Consider the following 22,953-nt stretch of genomic DNA (forward strand, 5'->3'; position numbering starts at 1 on the left):
CAACGTGAATAGGAAGGGATATTGTTGTCGTAGACTCTTTCTACAACTTATAAAAAGATTCCAACATAGTTTTAAAAAGGGTTCTATTTTTGGAAGGCAAAGCCACATGGCTAGAGCACTTGGGAATAGTTAATTTTCTTAGTTCAACCGTTACAAGATCTATTGTAGTTTGAAACTTGAATTGACGTTTATTTATTATCATATTGGTCCATTTACTCATATGACGTGCATAATTATTTTACTGCCTAGCTAACTGTGGAATATTACTCATGAATCTTGAATTGAACTTGGAAAAGAGAGTTCTTGATTACAAAAGGATTGAATAGTGCATGTTCTTGAACCCTGGCTTCGGGAAATATTTTCTCTCATTGAATTCAACCATATCCCTTGAAATATTTTCTCTAACTGGGTACAACCAAAGTTTGCCTATTTGTTGTGCTTAATTTCTTGTCTTGATTAGTTCCTTTACAATTCTTGTAGTAGTCGTAGTAATCAAATCAAATTTGCGGAGAATCGTCTGGATAAATAATTAGTTTTAATCTAGCTTGGTTGATAGTCAAGATGATAGTCAATTTTTATTACTTGTTGACTGCGTATATTTGTATGTGCACTTGTGAGCAACACACTTTAATAATTGGAAACAAATAGCAATGTCATATAGCATCGAAGTTGTTCGGACTGGGGTGCGTGTATCCCTTATGGGTACGGATCCGAGTGTCAAATTTGACAAAATTTAAATTTTAAAATTCCACGGTGCGAATCCAGGTATAGATACGGATGCGGGAATTCGACTAAGAAAATTTAAAAATTATAAAAATAGAGCTATAGAGATACTCTAAATTCAGAGAGAGACAATATATGTATTGTAGAATTCATGTAAATTGTAGAATTTTGTGAAAAGCTTGCATGTATATTGTGACAAAAGGACAATACTATTGAAAGAATGTCATTTCTCATGTCTTAAATCTGTTTTATCTTTCATCTAGAGAAATCAAAATCAATTTTCCCCCCAAATTTGTCCACGGACTCCAGTCAAAGTATTCGAAGTTGATTGATCGAATCCGAGACGTATCCCGCACCCGCATCCATCCCAGTCTCGTGTCGAGACGGGTTCGTCATAAAAAACGAAGAGTCCACGCAACTTCTTAATATAACATACGAGAAACATTAAAAAAAAAAAAAAAAAAAAAAAATCAAAAGATATGGGGCGGTAATGACAAACTCTATCATTATCCATGAGTTTATCGGTGTAAAATTTACTTTCATCAGAATTTAGTATTGGACTTAATTTGATGCAGAAATAACTGTACAAGCATTTATAAGTTCAAAATGACTTTATGTCATTTGAACTACCATAACCAACCGAAGCTCTTGAAACATGTAGATTTTGACGAATGCTAGCAACCAAGACCAATAAAAGGGCAAAAAAGGAAGGAAAAAAAAGAAGAGAGAGAGCAGCAACTCTCTTTCTAACAGGAAAATCAAGGAGCACATGACCCCAAACAATCTTAATAAATAACTTGGGAGAATTTTTTTTTTTACAAAGCAAAAGCAAGCCTGCAACTTCCCCTTGCAATCATTTAAATGAAGTGAAGCTAAAACGAACTGCTACATCTGTCACTCATCTGCCCCTAAAGTTAGCTGGACCAAATTTCAGCCAACATGCTGTTTCTGGCAAAAACTTGCACATTTACAACCTCATTATACACAGTCAATTACCGTCCTATGTACAACAGCTTGAAGAGACCGACCAATCTCCCATCCCAAAAGCCAAAATCCCTCTACAATGACCGACAACATATGCAACCAACCTGTTCCCGAGTCCTACCTCTGGAGCCATTAGGCACTTGCACACGAAAGATCATATGCTTCATGTCTTCCAGGAGGTGCCGAATACACAGATCTTCTGTTTCCTTGGATCTGTTCCAAGACAGCAACCTTATCAGTGGTTACTGTGCGACGTGGAATATCACGAATCCATGCTGCTCCCCGAGCGGAGTGAAACGGTTCAGGCTGTCCTTTAATTGCCCCTACGAAGCCAAGTATATTTTTAGAATACAAAACACACCATGCTAATCCCACAATCACCCCCGACTAATCGCGGCTTTCAAGCTCTCTTCAGAGATTGTCCACGAAAGCAAATGTCCTCCAGAATCTCCACTCAACAACTGTTTCAGATCACTAGTAAGGTGGAGGGCAGTTACAGGATGCTTGTGAAACTTTAGCACCTTGTGAAGGATCAACCTATACTCTGGTACTCTATCCCTGAGTCCTAACCCTCCGGTAGGATTCCCACTTGATTTGCTTTGGGCACTGTCCTCGCTGGAGCAATGTACCATTTTCCAAATTTTAATGGCTCCACTCTGGTGGCCTGAGATATACCAGTTAGTTTCCAGCCAATCAGAGAATGTACAACCAGCAAGTGAAAGGATGAAGTCAGACGGAAGTTGTGATGTGTTGATGACAGCAAGACACTCCCCATTGATGCTCCAAACAGCAAGCATTACACCGGCAGCAGTAATAATTTCCCCCGTCAGGTCATTCACGTAAATTGCTGAAACAGGAGCGGGTAACTCAGGAAGCTGCCTAACAAAAACCATGGAGCTAAGGTCCCACAAGATAACGGTGCAGTCATCCGATCCACTCACAATCATCGTGTATGGCTGGCTAACTTGTAGGCATGTGATTTTGCCGGTATGAGCACAGAGTGCCTTCTCCAACTGCAAGCGCCTTACAGAACGGGGTGCCTCTTTACCAATCCTCCAAACACAGACCAATCCCTCGTCAGCCCCTGTAACCAGAATGTGTCCATCATGGCTAGCACTGGCACATTGTATCTGGCTCCCTCCATGAAGATTCTCGTGAGTGGAGAGAAGCCTATCTTGATCATAGCTCAGAAATCTCAAACTGCGGTCAGGAAAACCCCAGGCAACATATTTAGTGAATGTTCTAGGCTTCAGCAAGGTATTTGCTCCTGCCACAAGAATTTTGTCACCGGAAGTGACAATCTGAGATATAGAAGATGAGGTTTTACGAATCTCATGCGGAACAAGATGCTGAGAGTGCTTCAAAGGATGAGGAGGAAGCTTCCTATTAGTTCGCCTCTTGACATGGGGTTTGAGGAATAGTTGTTTTGGTGTTTGCCCAAAGTGATTAATTTGAGCAAGAATTGAAGCTTTCATTGCTGGATCACTAACTGAGTCGATGTCAACACTGCCTTCATAAGTGTAGTGATAGAACACATTAACTGCTTCCTCAGCTGCCTGACAACAACAAAACATTTACGGTTATTTTTCTATTCAAGAAGAGAGAATGCCATATCAATAGGGGTAAATACTAGTCGACTTTCAAAATCTTATAAATCATGTGAGAAATGGTAAAAAGAATGTGGTAATTTATCCAGGAAAAGCAATGAAATGAAACAGAAAGACGAATAAACTAACGGTGAAAATTGATCAGTACTCCAGCAATATGTTGTTTAGTGATTGCATAGAACACAAAGCTATCCAAAATTCAGATCTAACAAGAAATGCATAGAAGGAGCTTATGTGGACTGTATGGAGAGAGAAATAGGAAAGCTTTTGATGGAATAGAAAATGATCTTGCACATTTGAGGAATAACCTCTTAATCCTTATTTCTTTTTGGTGCACCCATGAGGTTCCTATGTGTGCACAAGATTGGATGTCGTTTGTCGAGAATCATATGTTTTTAAAAGGTTTTCTACGTTTTGGTGAACTTCTTGTATACGGGCATTTGTTGCCCTTCATTAATAAAAACTTATTACTAGATTAAAAAGGTAAAAAGATCTTCATTTTCACATATGATGAGATCGAGATGCGATGACAGGAGGAGAGAACATCTACACACTTACTTTCCCTCTCTGTTTGTAACCAAAGATTAGGTCTATCCAGTGATGCAGATTCTCTGAAACATAATCAGACTCCAGTGCTTCTCTATGCTTTTTAATAAACTCTCTAACACTGCCTTTAGCCCATGGAGGCAATACAACATCGCCAACCTGGTGAAGAACCATACACTATTAGGAGACTTATCTGGATTAACATGGAAGCTGTTCTTCTATTTAGACAAGTTACTTCTCACAAAAGGAGGAATATTTAAAAGAATACAGAGAAGCAAGACGAACCTTCTCTCCTGACTGTTTCTCACCCAGGTCAAGATTAAACATATTCTCCAAGAACTCTGGTATATAAAAGAACTCCGGAATTAATTCTTTAACATCTGAAGTATTGCCTTTCCCTGCAGCACTCAGCCATGTGTCCTTTATATTATTGAACAGACGATCAGCATGATCAAATTGGCCACCCTGCAGCTTCTGATTTTCAACGCTGAAAGGGGGAAGACGTATGAGGTAGAATAGGACAATTCCAGCGCTAGAGTAGTGAGAACCATAATGGAATTTGGGAACCTCGGGATCATCCCAGCTCTCATATCTGAAACATGGGCAAATATAAAATATAACAATCACAGAAAAAGTTAAATGATCAAGAAAGGCATATGACTCCAACATGCAAACTCAACAGAATTTCTAATTGAGTGGTAAAAGCACCAACCTTTTTCTAAACTCCTCTTCACCTTCCGCTGTTTGACAGCCCATTGGCTTATCAAGCTTTCGGAAAGTTTGGGGATCTGAGAAGTTCAGATTCTCACTCTCATAATCTGCTAAAATCCAGGGGAACACAGGATACTGGGTGAGGTCACTATAACCACGCCCTGCAAGCGTGTTGAGGTGCATGAGGTACTGGAAATTGCTAATTTCACCATTTTGCCATCTCTTAGAAAATGAGTTTGCCATAACCTTGAAAAGACGGCTCCCTTCATTGCTATCTGGTTTTACAGACCCTGATATTGTCGTGTCCAACCTGTAAAATAGGCAATGATTTCCTTGAAGCTCAAGCACTTGTCAAACTTAAAAGACAACAAAAGGCAAGCATCTACGAAGAATGATTAAAGCAAAGGATTACTCAATTAAGCACAAAGTAAATTGATTTAACCCTGTGTTCTTTAATCACAAAAACAACCGACAAACCAGTACACCAAATCCGTAGGAAACCAGCCACAACATTATAATAAATACCATGATAGCATTCCAGGAAGGAGACATGTTAGTTTGCAGCTATGTATAATTAATCTTTGGTGACCTTATTGACGAGTTATCAAAATAAGGGTGGAACCAGCAATTCAATTGTAAGGTGAGAGAAGCAAAAAATTTGAGCAAATTAGAGTAAAACATACAAGGAGTTTCTGGGAAGATTCATGGCCACCAAATTCTTGAAAACCTCTTCTCTCTCCTTTTTGTGGAAAACCAGAAGATCATTGCAGCCATCCATGCTAAAGATCTCAATGGCAACAGGCCGAAGTTGATAATCACGCTTTAAAATCTCATGAACACTGTCAAGCTTCCACATATGCCAAAGATGGGGCACATTACCACTAGTACAAACCTTTTCCTTTCCCCATGCGCCACCATTATATGCCCATGCCCGTCCCCCAACATAGGCCTTTGTTGTTGCAACCCAGGATGAACTAGACTTTGAGTGGGAGTCCATGCTACAAGAGAAGTCCTTTTTTACACCTAAAGCCTGGTCAATGATAGATAGATCATCTTCACATTCTTTTTCACATATGCGCCCAGAGTCATCAATGTAAAAATTCTCAATGATGTACAATGATAGTTCTCCAATCAGAAATATGCCATCATGTTTATCAAGACCAACCACTCTCTCGCAGTTGTATTTGTACTTTATTCTCTCAGAAGGTTCCAAATGGGGTCTAATTAAGTATTCACCATTATCACTCAGCTCCTTCTCCGGTTTGTCCTCCGCCATTCTTGTTTCATCAGCTTTCAGAGAAGAAGATTGCCTGGGAGATCCCAGATCCGACTTCCGTTGAACACTCTCGGCTTTTTGAATGGAAGCACTACTGGACTTGGGTCCAAGTTCAAGAGCAGAGCTGAGACTTGTTTCATTAATGCTACTATCATGGTCATCGTTCCATCCAGTTCTACTAGAAGCTGCATCTCTCACATCATCCGAGTCTTTGAAAATTGATCCATCATAAAGTTCACTACTGAAAGAGTCTTGTTGGGGATTGTCATTCATGAGATTGAAAAAAATATCAGACTCACCATCAGAGGCATTATTTTCATTCTCAGTCCTCTCCTTTGAAAGTTCTAGTCTTCCTAACTCAAATTGTCCAGTCAGAACATTTTGGATAGTGTCAATTGTTAATTTGCAACGCTCAAGCTTCTTCCGCATCCTATATGGACCTTCAATGGGACAAAGCTGCCACTCAGGTTCTTCACTATGAGAGGACTTGGTCAATGGGAAGATTCCTCGCTCATGGACAAGTTGTTGTAAATGAGTCTGCCACTCACTCTCTGCATGAAGCACCCAGCCATACTTATCCTGGCGAATAACTCTTAGTCCAGTAGCCACTGAATCGCGAACCACCTCAAGAGCAATTCTTCGTTCATTTATCTGCTCCCAGTGTCTTGCATCCAACTTTGAAATCTCCTTCAGTTTCCTCCCCATTTCTCTCTTACGTCGACCATCCATGCCTTTAATCCTCACCCCAGGAAACTTAGCTGACCCAGTAATATACTGAACCCACATAATGGCAGCACACTGTTCCAACACTTTACTGACTTCATGTTCAGAACTATGAAGCCACTCAAAAAATGCAGGCAAGTTTCCAGTTAGGAGCTTGTCAAAACCACCATGAAGAACATCCAAAGGAGGTCCTTGATTCGGTTTAGAGACAAGAAAGTCTTCAAATGCGGCCCTTCGGTGTACCAGGAGATACTTGAGAATATCAATAGCCATGTTCTGTGCCTGACGTCTATGATCGCGAAGAAGAGAAATTAGATTTATGCAAAGACAGCAATTTAAATCTGTGTCCATGTTGCTGGGACAAAATATTATCCTTCTATTAGCGACTAGCAACTGTAACACCGTGCAAACATCAATTCCACTATCCTCGGAGGATAGGTTCAAGGGCACTCTTTTCTTTGGCTCCACTTGCAAACCTAAAGAAGAAAGTAGTTCATCTTCTCCGATGGTTGTCAAGAACAAGGGGAGGAAGGAGAACAAAATCATTCTGTTGGTGTTCTTCAGAATCGCATGTACATAAGCATCGAGTTGCCTACTTCCTCTACCAATGGACAGGATCCCTTTCCCAGTTGGAGCAGCTTCTTCAACACGCCCATCCTTATTTGCCAACTGTAGCATAGATAACAAAAACTCCAGAGTCTTCAATACATCAGCAGGCCGAGGAAAAGCACCCATATAAACTCTGTCCACTATCAGCCAGCATAGTGCTTCCAAGTTAAGGGACCAACGACCCTTATCCAACTTTTTCTCCTCTTCCTCATCATCCCTCAAAAGACGCCTTTCGAGGAAGTTCAGTAGTCTACTGAGGCATAGTCCTTGAAATACCAAAACAGATTCAGCATCAACATACAAAGGAGCACTCTCCAAAATACCCTCGATGACAGGTACCGCCTTCACTTGTTCAGTTACCAAACCAGACAGAACTTCCGCCATAAAATCAAGAACAGCTGTAGCTCCAGCGGAGCATGGCCCTCCACCATACCCACAGTCGTCCACCTCAAGAAGCAAATTTGAACCAATCATAAACATTGTGTTTGCAGCAGATTGTCCTTGAGAAGCAGATTTCATCTCAGGAGAGGAATCTAATTCACTGATAGATGCAACAGACTCCAACAGGGGTGTTGAGGTATGCGGAGTTCGGGAGTAGGATCTCTCCGACAATATAGGAGATTCAAACATATTAAAGGACGCTGAACTCAGTGAATCAGCTTGCTGGACAGGATCTACTGTGCTTTTCATATCGTGGAAGCTTAAATGATTGCTGCTGGATGTTACAGCAGACACATGGTCAACGACGTCATTGTTTTTTGTTGCAACAGCTTGTGCTTCTTCCTGTACTGCTTTGTGAAAACCTGGCTGGGATGGAGTAACATCAATATCTGTCGTACCTACATTGTTCGGCATCACCGGCATATCTTCAGAACTTGTACTAGTCTGTCCCTGAGGGAAGCTTCCCATACTTATAGAAGTCTTGGCTGACTGTTCCTGTTCATGAGGCAAACTAGAGAAAGTATTTTGGGAGCTGCTGGTTTCATCCCCATCATTTAAGTTCTTCTCTTCCACTGTTACAGATAGTTTTTTAGCCATTTTCACAGCTTGTGCAGCCCTACATGTCCGAAACCAGAAAAATGAAAAGCAAGAAAAAAAATTCCTTCAATGTGGTCAAATATAAACTAACTATAAGCATACAGGAAGGAAATTTCGAATGAACCTGACACACGAAAAATAAAGGTCGATGCAACTTTCAAGAAATTCTGCTCTTCGGCAAACAGCTGAGAAAGAAAGACACATTTTCGCAAGATCAACCATGAACCTAAGAACAGAGGTAGCAGCAGCAGGCGCTGAAGCCTCGCCACCCATCAGGCGTGCCGCATAAGTTTTGTGCATAAGAGCTTCACCCTGAAGCTCTCCAGCTATATCAGTATTGTCGTCTGCCAGCTCTGCTACAAATCCAGCACTGATCTGGGAAAGGTTGCCAGTTTGATGGGCAAGCATTGACTGCATAGACAACCTATCAAAAGTTGCCTTTGCCATAGCAATCACAGATTCCAACAGCTCAGTAAATTTCAAATCTCCATAAACGCCATCACTTGGCATTAGGGCATGAAAGTCAAGCATCCGAACTTCAGGCAGTCTTGGGTATACAGGCTTGCCAAAAATAAGACAAAACAGGATATAGTATATATCAGGGGAGTCATAGAAACTTGGAAGAACTCTTGCCAAACCTTGATAGCCTCCACTCGAGCGAAATTTAAGTGCAAATGTTGGAGAAGACACAAGGCACACGCCAAGAAGAGTCATGACCCACCTCATACTTGTAGGATGTACAGCTTCGTCAAGAAAATAAGTTATTAATTTTGATGAAACAATTTTGTGCCACTGCTCAAGCAAATCCTCTGCTCTTATTGTCACTTGCAGATCAATCAGCATCTCAAGCAACATGTTCCTTACAATAACATGCTTCCCCATAGATTCTCTCATAATTTGATGGCGTGATGCTAACTCTGGTGGATCAAATGTCATGATCACAAATCTAACCACTTGCTCCAGTTCAGAGGGTAAGAATCCATCTTCCAATATGACACCTAACAATACAACTAGTTTTTCTAGCACCGGTACTTCCACATCACCTCTTTGTAAAGTTACAAGTAAATGTTGAACAAGGTTAATTCTGCGCAGAATTGTCAGATTATGATTCCTATACCAATGCATTGAAACCAGATGCTCAAGGAATCCCAATAAAGCAATCTGTATTGGAATTGGGGCCGTTACCCAAACAGTCCAGTCCAACAAAACATGCTCAACCATATCAGCGTTTGAAAGAACAATGCAATTAGATGTTTCAGTTGGCATTTCAGTATTTTCAAGCTCAGAAATATGACTCAAGGAATCTTTAGGTGCAGAAAAATCATCCATGTCTCCATGAGATCCAACTGAAGAAAATTCTTCCCGGAATTTGGACAAAGTAAGGTCTTCAATGCTTCCCTCATTGACAGGCGTGGCAGGCGGCAGTGTCTTCTGGGAACTATATAACTTCTTTGGTTCAGAGAAAGAGGCCTCACATGCGGCAATCTGGAAAAAGATTTCAAGCGATTGCATGTCAAATAATGGCATTCGCCGGTGCAAAAAGAGAGCAAGCAAATGGTATCCCCTATAGTTCTGCATGTCTCTAACATTCTGTGGATTTTGATGAAGAGCACAAGCAAGTAATGTCAGAGCCATGTGCAGCATGTCCCTCGTTTCAGCTGCTTCTACAAGAGCTAGAATAACAGCCATGCCACCAATAGGGCGGATTGTCTCGCCGATAACACAATGCTTGCAAATATAGATATCCCCAATGAGTCGCCCAAAGCGTGGTATACCTGTGGATAATCAGGATTTAGGACATCAGAGAGAGAGAGAACTGGTGAAATAAATTGTAATTCTCACTTTGGTTTGTCAAATTTACAAAGCAAAATAAAGATTAAATTAATCTACTCACCTCCAATTGGAGAAGCAGCAGCTGACATTGGATCAACCAGATTGAGGACAGAAAATGTTCCAGAAGCTCGAAGTAACTCTGTACTTGTCCCATCAAATGCAAAAATAAGCTTCTTACCAGAAAGTTGAAGGGAGAGGTTCCCTAATTTGTCCAAATCCCAAACAAATCCACTCCGGTCACACTGAACACTCCCTGGCTTTCCTGCATTATCTGACTTTTGTGGGTTGGAAGACAGAGGGAAGTCAGCATCCAAAGTATCTAGAATTGCCATGCTGCCACCACCACATGCCTGATTAGGAACAAATTGCAGCAAATCTGTGTCCTGGAAGAGACCCCTATACCCTCGTCCAAGAATATACATAAAGCAGATTGAACCAGGGGATAGAACTTCTTCAAAAAGATAGCAAGACCTAAGCTTCCATGACAAGTCACTAATCCGTGCGCAAGCAACCGGGGTACCAACAATCACCTGCAAAGACTTGCCAGCTGGAGAAGGAGAATATCCTAACCTACCCGTGTGTCTTAACTTTCCATTGAGGTAGACATAAGCAAAGCTAGACTGAAAGAGGCCAGCCAGCGCATTTGGTTTGCTATGCACTACAGCGAGGTGATGCCACCTCCCTTCCTCCATTTCTAACCCTGAAAATGACAAAGAGGAAGAATTGCTAGTTGCAAGGGTGAGAACACCATCCTCCTGAAGACGAAGTTCAGCATAGAAAGTGCTTGAACTGTCTACTGCTCCAACAGAAAATATCCTCAGGACATGTGGCCCATGATGCTGCCCACCTACACCTTGCCCCTTAGTGTATCCAGTTTTTGAAGTATCATTCTCCTTTGCCTGTGATTTGAATAAATTTCGGAATTGAAACCAACAAACAAAAGAATAACCAGCAGCAGGTGGCCAAGATCTTTCTCCCAAGGGCACTTGGATTGAAGCACTCCCAACCTTGCTCATGTTCATCTCAACAAAAGGTGCTAGGGACACATCTTCTGAGGCCATATCCTCTGTAAGAATCAACCTTTCCATCATATCAACTAGATAACGACCAGAAGTGGCCAGTCGCATCTGCAGAATGTATCTAACAAGCACTCGAAGTTCAGATGCAGATAACCTGTCATCATGAATATTGTTAGTTTAGGTATCTGCACACTAAAGCAAACAACAATTGCCAGCAATGTAGGAAGCATGGACAACATTTCAGGTAGCAAAGAAATTACATATTCAAGGACAAACAAAGAAACTGTCAGACAACAAAATAGGCATGTCCTTTCCTGAAATGCTTTTAAAGTCAGAACCTCAGCTCACAACACTCTCGTCTTTCTACTAGATAGAAAACAGGCACCAACTCCCTACACTCAGTTCCTTGCCGTTTTCTCAGCTTCATTCATTGTTGTGGTACACAATCTGATTGGTCATGCCCTTTTAATTTACTTAAGTATGGAAAGCTAGAGAAAAGGGATGGTTATAGTGATCGATAAGAAATGGACCTTTGGCCTAACTCAACTCCAAAAGCTAGCTTATGAGGTGAGGATTGCCCAAGACCATATAAGGAGACCAAGAAATCCATATCCCATGGATGTGCGACAATTCAACACCCCCCGGCACGCCCAGGCCTGTAAATTAGAGCGTGGACAACTTGAGGGCCCAACATCGAAAACCAAGCATTAGGATGAGTCTGGCCCAGAAACCATAATAAGAAATGGACGTTGGATCTAACTCAACCTCAAAAGCTAGCGCATGAGCTGAGGATTGCCTAAGACCATATAAGGAGACCAATAAATACACATCCCACCGATGCGGGTCGATCCAACAATGGTAATGGTGCAGATATAGCATAGTAAAAATTTCGACCATTGAGTCTTTCATACTGCATAACACTAGGTTAGACTTGGCCATAAGGATTATATTTAAGTTTTATTGATAGTACCACTTTGAATATTTTCTGGTCTTCGTATTCAAGAGGAATGAGACCACTACCACTATCTGTACACATACATGAAATATATGGACTACGTTAATTAACCTTTAATGTGATAATCATTAAAATTTCTGTTGAAAAACATTAAATTTATGGAGTATGTTCTTCCACCATTGGTTTGACAGTCATAACTTTAGTATTTCATGTTAAGTTGAAACTGTTTTAGAAATTACATATGCAAAATAAACTCTTTTAATATTAACACTAATTTTGCACTTATCCAAAACTTGTCTCAGTGTCCAACACAAGAAAAATTTACATCTTTATGACTTGGTCAATAGCAGTCGAGTGTCATTACCTGTATGCCCCAAGAACTTCGATGATTTTCAAAGCGTGAGAAAGTAATGGCGATGACCCCGACAGGAAGGGGTAGATTGTTTCAAGTAGAAGTTCCACGCAACCTGACGAGCATCAACTATTAATATGGGATTAAAACTGAAAGATTGACGAATAGTAAATTCTCTTCTTACCTACAGATGTAAGGTTTTCCTGGTTATAGGCGCTAGCACGAGCGAGCTTATCAACAAGGTTTAGTACCTCTAATTGCAGCTTCGGAGTAAACAGCAACAAAGCACGCAAGAGCACCCTAACAGCACCAGCATTATAGACACGTTCCATTTCAGGAACAAAAGTACCAGATGGGGTAACCAGAATAAATCCAGTTGTTTCCTCGCCGGAGGCATTAGCTAACGTGGCACCCTCTGACATCATGAAGGGAGGAAGCACTATCTCAAGAGCAAGTTCCAACAATAACTGTACAACTTGCCGTTCACAATCAACACTTATCAAACCAGATTCAGACAGAAGATCATAGAATGTCTGAGAAGATATGACTGCATGCAACTTTGTCCTGTTAATAGTGTTATCACAAACAGCTGCTGTCATTAGACGCAACAAGTATGTGAACACTTTAAAGTAAATTGTCAAATCTGACTGATGTGCGGGTTCTCCATCACTTTGGAAACCATGAAGTGTGGTCAATAAAAGAGAGAACCCAGTCGCTTCACCAAAGACCCTCTGAGCTGAACTATTAACTCCTAGGATGCGCCATAAAGCACCAAAAGTGTCACATTTAGCATCATTATGAAGTGTGTAATGTGTTCCCAAAGCACTTGTAATCATCCCACTTTTTGAAATGTCAACCAGTGCTCCTAACTCCTCCGGATGGGCCTGACAAAAACAGATATCGTCAATATGAATTGTAATCTAATATTACAGTACAAGGGAGGAACTTATAGGCTAAGAGGACTATTCTAGCAACTAACTGCTGAAGAGGTAGATTGCCAGAAACTACAACTTAAAGAGACAGCAGCTATTTTAGAAGGCACCATATTCTTCCAAGAATACCATAGCTACTTGTAGGTTATTATAACAGTTCAACAATCTTTTATGTTCCTAAGTAAATTTCAGCTCAGACTCCAGCCTCTTTACACTTGCAAAAGCATACCGACAATAAAGAAACATGGTTATATCAGCAGAAAAATTATATTTCAAAAGACTTCATGCTAAGCAACTTGATCTGAAATTTCACTAGTGGTATGGTTCGCTCCATCAACTAGGGAAGAGCAACAAGTATTCAGAAATAATACAAACAAAATGCATCAAAGGAAGGAAGATCAATCAATTTTTAGGGGGCACTTAAAAGTTTGGCACCTTTTAGAATAGTAATTTGTGGAACTAGGATTTTTAAGAAAAGTAATTATAAGGATTTTATATTAGTATTTCATAAATGCCATATAAGTGCCATATAAGAGCACTTTTGGTGATTAATTTATAACATAAAAATTTAAGCATTCACCTGTGCAACATCTTCAATAATTAAGCATGACAACACCCTAAGGACACCTGGACGATGAATGTCAGATGCCAAGAGAGGGAGTATAATAGTCAACCCACTAGCTGATCGGAATGATGCTTGATTTACTTCTGCTTTCTTCAACAATGAGACCATACAGTCCCAGGCAACTCCTACTGTGTCTTCAACTTCAAAAAGACGGAACGTCCTTGAATCGGATTCCGCTAGCTTCGGTGAAGAAAGTATAGCATTCTTACTGTCTAAGTGTTTCTTAAAGCTGCTTGAACTCGAACTCGATTTCCTCTCTAAATGATTGGGGTCATTGGCATGCTGCTCCGAACCACAAAGAAACTTGTGCTGTTTCAGATCCTCCAGCAGAACCTCCAATACACCAACTTCCCTTAGAACTTTCTTGTATTGTCGATCGAAGGATAAGAGCTTTACAAAGAAAGACAAAATTGTATGCTTCAAATCGGGTGTTATTGGTTGCTGCAACAAACAACAAAGTGAAAGCAACTCTTGCTCAGGTATGCAATTTACAACAGTCACTGCATATTCAAGTATCTTCAAAATTATCTCCCGCAAGGATGGTGGAAAGCCAGCCATATTAAGGATCAACAGAGGCACAGTCCGTAACTGCTGACAAAGCTTGTAATTGTCAAGATGGCTAGAGAATATTTTAAACATCCTGTTGAGTACTTCACCCTGCAGCATCCTGCTATCAGCCTTCAGAAAAATGTCTTGCAACATCTGAACAGCTTCCAGGTCTTTAACTTTGTCATTATCCTTATCCCAGACATCATCAACGATCCTGTCAGATGATGACGTACGACTTCTGCCATGCCCACTAGGCTTAACATGAGAAACTTTTGAAGCTTTTAAGCCAGATGCGGCAGAAGGGCCAGTTTGAGCAAGATTAACAAGTACATCAAGTAACCTAGAAAGTGTAGGGGACACATCTTGTGATGAAGCTTCCCCTCCTTTTTCCTCCAAATCGCTTTTACCCACATGATTAGCCAAATGCGGAGAATCTGAAGTAACTCCTTGATCAGCTAGGAACTTAAAATGGGAATTGTGACCATCTTGACCCTTTGCAAGAATTAAAGCAAATTGAACCAAGAACTGATAACCATGAGCATTATGGATATCCTCCCTAAGTCTGATACCACCAGCCTCTACAAGTCAAAGTTTTCTAGAATCAGCAACAAACAGGGGCAAAAAATAAGGCTATAAACGGATAAGTATCACAACGGATTATTTTCCGAAAGTATAGTCGGCAACAGTCTGCAGAATCACAGAACGGGGGCCCAACAGTCTAAGTGGAAGTTTCAAGCCCTCAATAATCACACGAGGACGTTGCCTACAAGAAGAAAGCAAGAGAGTTACCTGGCCTATACGACAATTCAACACACTCAAGAAGCAAGTCCACAATGCTCATCGTATAGGCAGAATCTCCACAATCAGGGTTAAAATCCTTAACAGCCAAGAGTAGAACTTTTATCTGGGGCACCAAAGATGATGAGCATCAGCAAAGAAGAGCAAAAAGTATCAAATTTCTAAGTACAAACAGTGCAGTGCTAAATTCTAATAGCCCTTTAAACAACGAAACAGATAATGATGTACACACCAACTTCTCCATAATATTCCAACATCCATTTTACAAATGGTAAAATACGTTCAACAAGTTACCAGGAAAAAAGAAACTATTTCCTGAATCAAAAAGAATGTAAAGGAGGCACATTGCTCAAGTAAGTTATTTAGAGTATTTCGAGTGCTGAACAAGCTCAAAGTGACTCCTTAATTACTAAATTCAGAAAAAACAAAAGAAAAAGAGACTTCACACTGAATAATGGTAATAAGATATCCAAGTTAGTGCACCCAACAGGCCCTGGACAACAATGTTTCAAATAAAAGCATCATCAACCAACATTGTGCATATTACCCTCTGACATAAACCCCACAGAAAGTTTAAGCGTGCAAAGGCTTTAGATCTCTTGACAAGTTAAACAAGAGTATCTCAAAGCTTCCTGCAGAAAATGCAGACGAGACAAGAACTTCTGAATTTTAACCCACTTGTTATCAGATATATAGCCTCAGTATAATGCTGGGTTAGCTTTTCTTGAATCTCAAAAGCACTCAAGAAAGGACTTCAGTACAGGATGCCCAAAGTAGTTTCTTAAGAAGCTATCACTAGAAGCATTTTTTCCTTCAAGAACATAAGTAGAGAAAAGATTCCCAAATGTGATGGTTACATATGCTGATTAAGCCAAGCACCTAAGGGTAAAGAATTCCTATTAAGGACTTCTCCGTATGAAAATTTGTTGCACGGGGCCCAGGCATCTTGAGGAGAGACTAGAATTTATCCGCACGTAAGAGAGGAAAAACCCTTGCGGAGAAACACAACATACTCATCAATGTAAAGATATAAAAAGGTTGAACCAAACTCTTATCCATCATACTGAGAAAATGGTCCGCATTACCCTTTCAACAGAGAACAAACATCAAATTCACAACAAGAGATTTTTAGCAACACGCTGAGGTTCACTTTGGATATGTCTTTCCATATTTCATGTACGCCTCAAATTTTGAACAACAAATCAATTAAACATCATTTCATCAATTATAAAACAGCTTTCCTAGAGTCTGGCAAAAACTTGTAAATGCTCTTGAAATCTGCATACCACCTTCAGAGATAGTATAGATCAATTAGATGATCTTAGGCTCTGGAAAGCAGGACACAGAAGCTGCTTTAAGCCTTATGTAACTTGATCATAGCTCCTCAAAGCAAAAAAAAAAAACTGTCCACTTTTGGAAAGGACCAAAAGGTAATAAAAAGAACTCTACAAGATTACAGTGATCTATTTAAACACATTATTAGCTAGAGAACAAGTTAGAAAGGCATACCAAATGATGCTTCCGAATATACTTGGCAGTGCTACCGTTGTCATTACCCAGAAGAAGACCAAGTATCTGGAGAGAAAACAATACAGAACAGAAAGAGGGTTAATAGCTGAAATTTCATTTCATCATATAATTGAGAAGGAATTACTCCCACTGCTTCGGCATTGTGAATCTCTTGTACAGCTGCAAAGATAAGCTTTACCTGCATAGCATGTCTGTGCAGCTGAATGGTATGCAGTGGCACGAGGCCTTCCTTATACTGAGAAAAAGCAACTAAAGAACCATCCGCAACCATTTGAAAAAGTAACATGAGGGAGTTGTCTTCTATCAGACTTTGTGCAGCAGAAGGGTGGGCGGCCAATGCCTTCATAATATGTACCACACTTCCCTCAACCTGCATGGATGATAATATCTAACCTCTAAAAATTTCATATAATTAAGCAAATTAAGTGACTATATTGAAATTTGGTTTCAAGAAGCTTTGATTATCCTCAAACAAATCACAACTCCTGACAACATAATACAAATGTACCTTACAAAACAGCTCTGAGTCTCTGAACTAATTGTGTTGAACAGCACAGACTGGAAAAATTCAAAAACTTATAATGAAGAAAGAAAATCCAAGGAAGGTACCTCAAGCCGGCGGCTCGATTCCACGTTATCCTGATTTTCCTCTGTCAGTACCAGCTCCTCATCATTACTAACTTTTTGTCTCAGATATCCCTCATTAGGACCCAGAAGAGAGTTGAGAATATGAATGAGACAGCACAAGATTCCAGAATCAAGGAGAGATTGTTTGTCGACGAGCTGTAGATACATATATACTTGTTACAGTTGGGAAAGTTTGATTTACATCAAAGAACTAGGTTTCCTCTCTATCCTCTCATGAACCTTAAGCAACACTTCATCCCTAAGTTGCTCGGACTCGGGTGCGGATCTAAAGGTCGGATTCTTCATCAAATAAATTTTAGGATTTGGGGGTATGGATCCGAGTGCAAATACAGGTGTTTGGATACGCTGTATTACGGCATATAAAGTATATATCTCAATTAATTAAAGCTTCTGAACTAAAACTAATAAAATTTAATTTCTTATAAACACCTAATATTTTATTCATAGGATATCTTGTGTAATAGCAAAACATTCTCATACTATATATATGACAAATCCAAAAGCAAACCACATACCCAATCAATCTATACTTGTCGGTCATATATGTAGTCAAAGCACTCAAGAGACGTTGACCAAATCCGGTGTGGATCTCACACCCACACCCACACCACACCCATGTCGTGTCGACACCGGTGTGGCAAGGATTTTGAAGAGTCCCGAGCAACATAATCCATATAAGACTGAAATTTAGACTGCAATACCGAGTCACAAATTTACTATCTTTGATAAAAGTATATCTATATTTAATATTTGCCAATTTGATGAAGATATTAACATACTCCAATGACATTTAAAGAAACAAATTAGCTAAAGTCTAAATACTATGAAAATTCAATAGCATGAACTAAGAGAGTAATCAAAATATTAAGAACTCAAGAGACATACACCAGAGACAAGGACCTCAATCGCATACAACAGATTTGCTCCAGGCCGGATGCCATCCTGCTTAATATAATCAAAACATACATCCATAGATAAATAAATCAAACTAGGAATAAGCTCAAAAGGAAACATGAATTTCGGATATAAACGGAAAAGTAAACAACCTTGGTAACTTCAGAGAAAAAGTTTAACACTCTTTCAACTTCCAAAGATCTTATTTTGCTACTAAGTTTCAACTTTTCAATATCTGTTACAAAAGCTCTTCCAACAACAAAGGAAAATATGTGTGTCTCTACTAACCTGTAAAAAGGAACAAAGTACAGGTTAACAACTATATGCTGACAACAGAATAAAGCATAAAAAAACATCATCAGTGTCTCAGTGCATTTGACGGGTTAGACTAAATAATAACTTAACCATGGGCAGCTTTAAAATTCATTTTTTTTTTTTTAGTGTGAGAGAAAGAGAGGCGTTAACAGCAGTGCAGATTGAGGTGCATAGAGTGGAAAAAGAAAGTCAAAAACAATTTGCACAAACAGCTATAACTACAGCTTCCATACATAGTAATCAACTGTGCTACATTAGCCTGTTGCTTCACTAATCTACAGAAAACATCAACAGTCAAGTTCAAGGCCTTTTCCTTCTCCTGAAACAAAGAAAAGAAACGACCCATTAACAACTTTGACGAATAGAGCAGGCATTACTTTGTTTCATATATATATATATGAAATTAACCTTTTCCGAGCTTGAGGAGCGGAACTCTTCCCAATATCTCTTAAAGTCCAACTCCAGTTCATGTTTGTCACTGTTTTTAATAACAGGAAAAAAAAGGGGGTAATGGAAGGTTAGATCTTAAAATCCTTAAACATTATTCAACAGGAGCTTATTTCATATGAAAAATTCACGTAAAGTTGACCTGCAAAATCATAGTACAATATTGAAAAAAAAAAAAAAGTCCACATGATTGGAGTAACTTACAACAGATTAAACATATTAGCTGAAAGAAGTCATTGGTGTAGTAACAAGATAGTTACAGCAAAGATCAATCCACCTCTAAGGAGATAGAAGTAATATAGTACTAACATACTTTGTTATTTGCAAAATTTACTCTCTGTGATAGTAATTATACCACTTCTTTTCACTAAGTAGTGCAACTAGGAACAGGCAAACGCTCAACAAATGTCCAATTTACTACTTCATATACAAAATATTATTCAAGGACAGACATGATGGCGGAACCATTCAACTACAAAACCCTTGAAACTTAGCAAATGTTCTTAATAATGCACCATATATTTTTTGATGACAAGGGAACCCGCAGCGCAAACCACACAAAAGAGATAACCCGCACAAGGCAAGACCCGTGTGACGAGCTCGACCCAGAAGGCAAATGCCCTGCTGTTGTAGGCAGGGGTTTTTGAACCTGAGACCTCCATTATGGAAGCCACATGCTCAACCAACTGAATCACCCTTGAGGGTTTCAAAAATGCACCATATAATCATACCCATACATCTGGTCGTAATGTCAATAATTTAATTTTATAGATCCACTTGGTTCCGTACTATCATTTGATTCACCGACACGTACAAAAAGTTAGAAATCCAGTGACACCTACAAATTCAAGTTGTAAGGATGATAACTCCCAATTTCACTTTAGTTTGACATCAAGCTCTGGTATTTTACCACATTGGTTTCCTATTAGTAAATTAAGATTCTTTCAATTATTGGTAAGCAACAGTGACAAATGCTCCCAGGGAAATCTTTTATATTTTTGTTAATAAAGGTAAAAGCCAACAGCACAACTAATACCATGTAAACTCATCAATCATACACCGTTTCCTTACGAATGAAGAGAAAAGGCATACACCAATTTCATCTTAATTTCCACTCTCTGGTAGGCAGTTCTCTAATATTTTCCCCCACTCTTGCAGATTTAAATGATTTCAAAGGCAAAGAGAAGGTAGAGACCATTAAAGATTGACTCCTGAACAGTCATCAAGCCTTTTTTATCAGTAACCATAGAACAATTTTTTCAACGATTTTGATGGAACAAAAATCATTGAAGAGTGCATGCACTTGATGTAGTTTTGCTTGATTTGGGGGAAGAAAAACAAATGTAGTCTGTTCTTATTTATCGCTCATCAATAAATTCAAGTTAAAACTCCTTCATTGAATCGCATTAGTGTCCTATGGATAGGCAGGACGATAAAGTGGATTAGATAAGCTAACTACAAACAAGCCAGCCAACTTTCAAGCAGCAGCTTCATTTGGCACTTGGAACCCTTCGCTCGAATAAAAGGCTTACTGTTTAACAAAAACTAAGCCTCAATCCAAACTAGTGGGGCTCGGCTATAAAGACAAACTGTTATCATCCTCATTACAAATGAAATGCAATGGAAAATAGTTCTGATCATTGACAAGTTAAGTAGTGAAATGTTATTATAGAATGACTGTATAGAGAAACCTGACTGTATTATTGAATTTTGTGCCTAGTCAAACACAGAAAGTACTCATAAAATAAAATGAAGAAACTTTAATTTTTGATAACTATGGTGTTCAGGCCAAGCTTGCACGCACCTTGACTAATTCTACGGGATACCTCTCACCTCCGACCAGCAACAACCAGGGGCAGAGCTATCCCTTTGAGCTACTGGGTTCGGCCGAACCAAGTAGCTTTTGTCCGAACCATATATTTGTATTAAATTTTTTGCCAAATATGTACAAATTAGTAATTTAGAAGCCAGTAACTTTAAATAATTAGAACCCCGAACCCACAAGCTTCGAATACTGGCTCCGCCTCTGCCGCCAACATGTACCAGGTAACTCTATCCACCAAGGCTACAGTTCATCTTTCTTATTTTTTTTTATTTTTTTTTATTTTTTTTTTTTTTTTTTGGGTTAAGGTCTTTGACAAGTTAAGATTAACAAGCTCATTTCAACGGAGTGCATTTAAAAGTAGTAGCATCTAAGTAAACAAAGAGATTGAAGTCCTCCAATTGAGCACATGGAAAATGAGAAGTAGGCAAAAATATTAGTAAAACAAAAATAGAGAATGATAAAAGGAATACCTGGAAGGGGAGTAGGTGAAGTCATGGATGGGAAAAGAAGCATTATTGCTATCACGAAAAGGAGAAGAGGTTGGTGATGAAGGTGATGATGTTGTAGCTGAAGAAGGTGACTGTGCTGGGAACCCGACTTTTTCTTTGAAGTCTTTAAACAATGTTGTCCATTTCATCCTTCTTTTCCCTTAACAGATTTCCCTTAAACCTGTAATACCTCTATCATACCAATACCAATACGTCGTCGTTCCACAGATCCAGGAAGAACCTTCTAGATTGATAGATCTCCTTAGCTCAACCGGATAACATACAGAAAATGTGATCGGTGATTGATTGATTCAAAGCAGCAGGGATGGATCTATTTAATTAAATGATAGTTTAGTAGACGGACTAAATTGTAATTATAAGTGATCTAGCTTGTTTGCTGCTTTGAATATATATATATATGTATGAAGTTTTACAAATATTTGATATTTTTGTGCCCTAAAGGGGGAAGACGAAGAAGAAGGAAAAAAATGGCAAAGTTTTTCTTTCTCTTTCTTGTTGTGTCTGAGGGGCGTGCTTGATTTTGGACGGCCACTCCGCGCCTTGTTTCTCGCGTTATTATAAGTCTTCTTTCTTTCTGCTCCGCTCTTTCTTTCTTTCTCTTTCTCTCTCTCTCTTTATCAAACGTTAATTGCTCTCCCTAATTATCGATAAACCCTCTTACCATAAATCTCTTCTTTTTTTTTAACCACGTCAGCGGTGGGATCCACGATTATTAGTTCTCCACGTGGACTCGTGCGATGATTAACCCCCAACGTGACGGCCTCGCTCTCACCCCTCCATTTTAAATTTTGAATGTTAAAGCATATAAGAAGTATACCTTTTTTATTTGAAGGGTATTGGGGTACGAGTATTAAGACATCTAATTCTTGGGATTTTGATTTTGGCGATAAATTATTAATTCGTTTATGTTTAAAATTGAAACAACCATTAATAACTACAATAGTAATATATTCATCATTATAAGTTATAACCTAGCGTTAGGCGGAGCCACGTCCGTGAGGTGTTCAATAAACACTCTTTGCCGAAAAAATATCTGTAGTATACGTAATTATTACGTATTACAGACATATATTACATATTGAACACCTTTAATATATAGATTATATGAATTCGATCACTCTTGACAAAATTTCTAGCTCCGCCACTGTAACCCAGAGAGAACCACACCAAAAGCTAGCTACTGAGATGGGAAATAAACCCCACATCAGCACATAGTAGTATCGATGTGAGACCTACTCAAATGCAACAAATCAAAAAATGAATATTGGGTCTAACTCAATCCCAAAAGCTAGCTCATAGGGTGAGGATTGTTCAAATTCATATAACGAGACCAATTACCCATCTCATATCCGATGTGAACTTTTAACATATGGAAAGGAAATATGGCACCTAATATTGAAAAAATTATTATTCAAGATAAAAAATAATTCACTCCAAGACTATATATATATATATATATATATATATATATATATATATATATATATATATATATAGTCTAAAAT

The 22,953-nt window shown here is 39.1% G+C and overlaps 1 protein-coding gene across 1 annotated transcript; it reads right to left on the reverse strand.

Annotated features, from left to right (window-relative positions):
- Positions 1–1,493: 1,493 nt before the first annotated feature.
- On the reverse strand, positions 1,494–22,054 carry LOC132051527 (protein SPIRRIG). Its single transcript, XM_059442666.1, has 19 exons — positions 21,410–22,054; positions 19,076–19,145; positions 18,901–18,986; positions 18,505–18,640; positions 18,344–18,400; positions 17,420–17,593; positions 16,989–17,180; positions 16,790–16,855; positions 15,272–15,386; positions 13,889–15,060; positions 12,561–13,260; positions 12,389–12,491; positions 10,112–11,223; positions 8,342–9,992; positions 5,255–8,236; positions 4,573–4,881; positions 4,146–4,452; positions 3,873–4,019; positions 1,494–3,263 (listed from the first exon to the last, which is right to left on the reverse strand). Exons 1-19 carry the CDS (start codon positions 21,574–21,576, stop codon positions 2,085–2,087), a joined length of 10,725 nt encoding a protein of 3,574 aa, XP_059298649.1. The 5' UTR covers positions 21,577–22,054; the 3' UTR covers positions 1,494–2,084.
- Between the last annotated feature and the right edge of the window lie 899 nt (positions 22,055–22,953).

Source organism: Lycium ferocissimum, chromosome 1, assembly GCF_029784015.1.
Source record: "Lycium ferocissimum isolate CSIRO_LF1 chromosome 1, AGI_CSIRO_Lferr_CH_V1, whole genome shotgun sequence".
NCBI lineage: Eukaryota > Viridiplantae > Streptophyta > Magnoliopsida > Solanales > Solanaceae > Lycium > Lycium ferocissimum.